Here is a 6450-nt window from a genome sequence, read left to right as displayed (position 1 = left end):
AAAGAGTTTGATCTGAGAGTAAAGGTGGAGCAAGGCAGAGATTTTTAATGTGGGTGTTTCAAGTTAGTGACTAAGCTCCACATTTAGATACTAAATAAGTGGCCTCATTTCTAAAGAGGTGGAGGCTTCCTGTAGATGGATTCGGGTGCTCCAGCTTCAGGATGGATGGGGTCTGGACTTAGGCTTTTATTGGGATGTTTTCAGTGCCTCTGGACACTTGACACTAAGGGAAGTGGAGCTGTGCACTTGCTGGGCTTACAAAACACAGCCCTTCAGCCAGACCCAAAGCCTGGTCCCAAAAAAAGCCTCTGTGCAAAAAGCCTCCGTGGTGACACATAGGGATCTGGACCAAGCTGAGACATAAAGCTGAGTGGCCACAGTGGCCCAGTGCTTAGGGTACAGCATCAGGCTTTCCTTTTCCTTTCTGCCTTTCCTCCCCATGGCTTGGCTGCTCCTCATGGCTGGGTGAATGTCCCTGACGGGGTCAGCAGAAGAGGTACAAGCACCTGAACATGGGAAATCCCAGCCCCTCAGCCAAGATGGTGCAAGGGTGACTGTCCCTGAACAAATGTGTCTCAGCGCTGTGTTTATGCAGCTCTGCAGGGCACATAAAGCTGAGTCTTCCCTGCTGACACCAAATGGGAAAAGGAACATTGTTGTGCTGGACGGATGCATGAAGTTTAGCAGCAGTGGCAGGCCCAGCACCTCCGTGTTCTCTCCCAAATCATGAAGAAGTCAGGGCAAAGGACCTGTGTTCCCAGCTGGAGGCACACTGACCAGCAGGACTGCAGCCTCTCTGCTGCCAGGTCTTTGTGATCAAAAAGTAATTTGTTATGAACTGCAAAGGAAAGTTGGGGGAGGGATAGATGGCAATCAAGGCCCGTGGTGGGATGTAACTCTGATGGGTCTTCCTGTTCCTGGGGATGTGGAAGATGCAGAGGAGCAGAGAAGAAGTCACGATGTTTTATCTTCTCTCTAAAGCAAGACCAGATGCAAAAACTCTCAAAACAAGAGTCATACAAACCCAAGTGTGAGAGGGGATGGAGAAGCAGAAGAGATCACGTTTCTGTTACATTTCAGTGTGTGGGAAACTCCTGTTGAGTTTGACAGTGAAGGTTTGGGTTTGGGAAGTGTGGGAGCAGCAGCCAGAGGCACTGCTGGTGAGGTTCTGTGCATGTCCCCTGTGTCCTTGCAGAGGCTGGTGGTCTGTCTGGAAGAGTCGATTTACATCCATAACATTAAGGACATGAAGCTTTTGAAGACTATTTTGGACACACCTCCCAACACGACAGGTGAGCATGGGAGAGCTGTGAAACTGAGCTTTGTAGAGCCACAGCATTGTGTTAGAATTTAAACCAGCATGTGGCTTGTGTAGCCTAATCCAGCGCTGGGAGGCCAGAAATGCGTGGAGGCAGTCAGTCAGGCTTGGAGAATCACAGAATAAGCTGAGTTAGAAGGGACCCACAAGGGTCACTGAGTCCAGCTCCTTGCCCTGCACAGCACCATCCCAACAATCCCACCCTGTGCCCAGAGTATTGTCCAAATTCTGCTTGAGCTCTGTCAGACCTCGTGCTGTGACCCAGTTCTGTCCTCAGCGAAACCCTGCCCTGTCTGGAGCAAACCCCTGCTCTGTCCAGAGCAGATGCATCAAAGGAGAGCAGAGATGGGCAGCGGGTCTGACTTGCCCTTGGGGTCAGCTCCAAGGTGATCACCGGGGACAGAACACACAGCCAGGCCCAGCACCGATCCCTGCCAGGGAGTTCCCAGCCACCTGATGTTATTCCGTGCAGGCTGCAAACACGAGGGGCAGGGCAGGTGGCTGCAGCACAGATCCTGTGTGTGTGGCACGGGGTGAATCCGGCTTTCCTGCTGCTGGGAGAGGAGCTATTTTTAGCAGCAGAGAGGGAAGCTTGGCCGGGTGCCCGCGTTGCTGTGCCGTCCTGCTCGGGCATCTCTTCATGGCTGGGTGCTCGGGAAGTTGCTGATGTGCTCACGCTTGGCCTCGGGGCTTTCAAGGGATGCTCTTCCAGCAGCTCCCCTGACCTACTTCAGGTCTCACCAGATGGGCTCTCTGTGTGGATTAAACATGCTAAACGCTGCAGATATAATTAAAGTTTAAAACCTTCCCCAGAAGGCCTGGCAGCAGGATGGGCAGGGATACTAAGGCCTGGAGCTGTTCTACAGAGGGGCTGGAGGATCAGGTCATGGTTTAAGAGCAGCAGCAATCAGCCAGGACGGGACTGGGATGCTGCAGATCACAGGCTTCATATGGGCTTAGTGTTTTAAACCCCTTTTACTGCAGCAGCTGTCATTGAAATGAGCTGAGTGACAAGTGCAGTGCCCCTGTTGTCCCTGGGCCATCTGCTTTGGTCCCAAGCTTGACCCCGAGGACAGTGTGTCCAGTAGGTCAGGGCAGTCCAGTCTCACTGCTCTTTGTGCAACTTGTTTAGGAGTGGGGATCTGTGCTGGGGGATGTAGGAGCACATGGAAAATGTGCCACCCCCCTGAAGTGTGTGCCCTGGGCACGGTGACACCGGCACAAGCAGGACCAGGGTTTGCTGCAGCCACGCTGGCCAGTCACAGTGAGATCTCTGGTTGTTCGTGGCCAGCACCTGGCTCCTGCTCCAGCCTCCTCCACGTAGGAGAGGAAAAGACCCATGGTGTCCAAGTCAGTTGTTTTTCATGTGATTTATGTCAGGGGCAGGATTTGAACCAAGGAGGTCACAGTGCTTGTGGTGACATGTGTGCCATGAGGGCACATCTTGGGAATGACTGCAGCTTTGGAAACCACCTCATGTGGCTCCCCCCAAGCCCTGGATGTGCCTGGACCTGCTGGCCTGAGGGCAAGACCAGGCTTCCTGGACACAGTAACGTTTTTCCGTGCTGCTCAAGGAAGCCACCTCTGACGTGGCACTCCCAGAGATGCCATCCCGAGCAGTGCCAGCCTGCCTCCTCCCTCCTGAGCCCACCACTGCAAGCACCAACCCTCATTATGGCTGGGGGGCTGCTGACGGCAGAGGAGCATCTTCAAAGGCTGCCCGTGGCCCTGTGGCCTTTGTTCTTTGAGAGTCCCTGAGGTCAGCCCAGTACACTCACATCTGTGTTTTCCCCTGGCCTGGTTTCCCGGCCGCTTCTCCCGGCCAGAGGAGCAGAGGGAGCGGGTGACTCACCCCGGCACTCAGAGCTCGCTTTGTTTAGCTCCAGCCTTCCCTGATCCTCTCTGAAAGGGCTGTACTGATCCCCCCGTGCTGCCTGGGCCGAGGGTTCACCATCCAGAGAAGGCAGGATGCTCATCCCAGCAGCAGAGTCTCTGGGCTATCTTTGCCTTCCTCTATCCCTCCCTCTTTAATTGCCTTTTAATTGCCTGCACTTCGCTGCTGCTGTGCTCCCCATGCCTCTCCCGGTGCGCCATCCTTGGCGTGATGTGCATGCCTCTGGATGGATGGGGAGCGGATCCCTGGGGCCTCTGGCTGATCCTGCAGCTCCTGGCTCCGCTGCGGTCTCTTTGTTTGGTTATAAACAATGACCTAAAACGAGAGCTCCGGCCGATCCTTCCCCGCTGCTGCTGGGCAGGGGCCAGGGCCGTGTCCTGACACGGGGCTTGCACGGCGCGACACGTCCGTGCGTCTACGTGCGGTGTGTGGCTGTCCTGCTGGCCTGTTCGGGGACCGTGGCAGCGTCCCCGGTGCCTTTAACCCCGCGACTTCCTCCGCACGTGGGATTAGGTGGGACCCCCGCCGCGGGTCAGGAAGCTCAGGTCGTGCTGGAGCCTGGCGTCGGGTTTGGGAGGGCTGTGAGCGCAAGGATGTGGGGCAGGAAGCGAGCGAGGCACGTTTCGTATGTGACAGGATTCACCGGGCTGCATCCTCAGCCAGCAGCAGGAAGAGATGCTCTTTTCCAAGGTCACCTGGGGGACAAGCGGATGGATGTACCCACACACGTATCCATCCATCCATCCATCCATCCATCCATCCATCCCTGTCTCATCCTGTAATTCCTGCCCGCTTTGAAAGGAGCATTTCGGAACCTTTGTGCTCATGTTGGCACAAACCCAGATGGGTCTTACGGGGATGAATTCCCCCTGTGCTTAAAATTTCGCTGCATTCAAGTTCCTTGTCCGCTGGAAACTCCCTGTACAGCTGGCGCATTTCCTTTGTCTTTCTCTGCTTCCCTTTTCCATTCCGAGCAGAAGGAAATGGCATTGCCTTCAGCCAGGCTGCAACGGGGCTGTACCTACGCCGTGCTGCTCCTCTGAGCTTCCAACCCGGCATCTACACCCTGTGCACATCTGGACGTGTCCAGATGTGTCTGGACAGGAGTGCTGTCAGCCCTCAGACCGACACGTCCTTCGCTGTTTCATGCACCTACTACTGCCTTCTCCAGGGAGATGATGCAGGGGGAAAGCCCAGAGCGTGCTGAAGAGCCGGGTCTGGGTTCCTTGTGCTCGGGGACCGGGGAGGGTGGCAGGGCACAGCCGCCGTTCTGTCCCGTACCAGCAGATGTCCCCACGGCCGAGGCATTCCCAGCGCTCTGCGCCGGGCCCGGGCAGCCCCAGAATGAGCCAGAGCCTGAACCCCCGCCGTGCCCCGCTCTGCCCTCCCCCCGCTCAGCCTCAGCCGTGTCCCTGTCCCCCTGCCAGGTCTGTGTGCTCTCTCCATCAACCACGCCAACTCCTACTTGGCTTATCCCGGCAGCGCGACCAGCGGAGAGATCGCGCTTTACGACGGAAATACTTTGGTAAGTGCGAAGCTCAGCCTTTGGATACCGGCAGGGGCTGAAAACAAACAGAGCCACAGCAAAGCCAACGGGGCCCTTGGGAAGGATGAATAAATACACTCCACAGAGCTGGAGTGCAAGGGAATTGCCTGGGAGGTACATCTGGACGTATCCCCTTGCTCGGAATAGACAGCTCTGAGATCAGGGCACGCATCTCCCAGCACAGGATATTCGGGGAAACGTGACCCACTGCCCTGCAGCCCAAGGGCCACTGCCAGGCTGACACTGGGGTTGCTACGGGAGCGTCAGCAGCGTATCCCATGGGAGTGATGTGACCAGTGTGGGTCGGGGGGGGGGGTTGGAGCTGCTCCAGGCACAGCACAGGACCCGGAGCAGCCGCTTTGCCGCACTGTGGGCTGGAAGGGATGCTGGATCCAAAGTCACAGAGAGGGCAAAGTGTCCAAAGTCCTCTTAGGAAATCTGTCCCTGGCTGGATGCAGGGTCATGATTATCTGCTGTTTATGCCAGGGCTTTGGGTTACATAAGGCTGGTGGCTCTGTATGTACAGTGGGAGCGGAGGATCTGCAGCAGGGGAGGAGCAGAACACAGGGAAAATGCTGCTGCTGCAAGAGGTGCTGTGAGGGCTGGGGCTCCCTGCAGGTGGTGTCACTGCCGCAGGACTTGCTGTGCAGCACAGAGTTGCAGGGAAGCCAGCTCTCATCCTGGCAAAGAAGTGCCAGGCCTTGGAGAGGGTGCAGGCACAATCCCGAACCCTGGAGAGGCGGGAAGCTGAGGTTCTCTGCCCCTGAGGTGCACGTTCTGTAATCACAGTGGCCGTAGTAGGTGGCAAATGAGCTCAAGGCAGGGCAGAGATAAACTGCTGAGGTTGTTGAAGGGATACCATCAGCACAGGACGATCCCATGAATCCATATCAGCAGGGCATGATAGGGGGGGAGGCAGGGATGCAGGCCAAGGACCAGCTTGTCCCTTTGCACTCACCTTGTGTTACCTTGTGCCCTACAGAAAACAGCCTGCACCATTCCTGCCCACGACGGGCCTCTGGCTGCTCTCGCCTTCAACTCCACCGGCTCCAAGTTGGCCAGTGCTTCTGAAAAAGTGAGTGAGTATGGCTGCAAGTACCTTCCCTCTGCCCAGGGCTGCATCAGCACCCCTGAGCTGCTCCTTCTTAAACACAGCCAGCACAGAGGGACCGCTGGCTGATCAGTGTATCAGGATCAGACTGAGCCCGGCTAGCAAACAGGAGGAGCCTTTGCACATCCTGAGTTTCCTGGGTGTGTCAGGGAAAGGGCTCGGGCTCCTTGGCCTGCTCCTACGTGATATTTCCATTTGCATTTTTTGCAGGGCACAGTCATTCGTGTATTTTCCATTCCTGGGGGGCAAAAACTCTGTGAATTCCGGCGAGGGATGAAAAGGTCAGTTAATTCTTCTGGCAGTGACACATACACAGAGGGCTCCCGGAGCCGAAATGTAAACTCAGGGACACAGGGCAACATCAGATCCTGGTGGCTTTGGCATCTTTTGCAGAAGGAAAACAAGAGCAAACGTATCAGCTCAAAATGTCACTGTGCCAGGCTGTGCCCAGCTCAGTGATTCCCTTCAGTGTGTCACAGAGCAGGGAAGAGACATGGGGTCACTCCATTTACTCTGTCCTTTCTTTTTTCTTATTTGAAGTAATGAAGTCCCCAACATTGTCAGAGACCTCAGTCCTTCTG

At 55.9% G+C, this 6450-nt stretch overlaps 1 protein-coding gene across 1 annotated transcript in view; it reads left to right on the top strand.

Annotated features, from left to right (window-relative positions):
- Positions 1-6450, top strand: part of WIPI1 (WD repeat domain, phosphoinositide interacting 1) — a 19593-nt gene that overhangs the window by 4507 nt on the left and 8636 nt on the right. Inside the window, exons 3-6 of the mRNA XM_017740773.1 lie at positions 1196-1292; positions 4640-4737; positions 5741-5833; positions 6080-6150. Coding sequence (XP_017596262.1) covers positions 1196-1292; positions 4640-4737; positions 5741-5833; positions 6080-6150 — 359 coding nt within the window. The remainder of the gene's footprint in view (positions 1-1195; positions 1293-4639; positions 4738-5740; positions 5834-6079; positions 6151-6450) is intronic.

Source organism: Corvus brachyrhynchos, unplaced genomic scaffold (assembly GCF_000691975.1).
Source record: "Corvus brachyrhynchos isolate BGI_N302 unplaced genomic scaffold, ASM69197v1 scaffold218, whole genome shotgun sequence".
Classification (NCBI taxonomy): domain Eukaryota; kingdom Metazoa; phylum Chordata; class Aves; order Passeriformes; family Corvidae; genus Corvus; species Corvus brachyrhynchos.
This window is presented reverse-complemented; position numbering and strand designations above follow the sequence as displayed.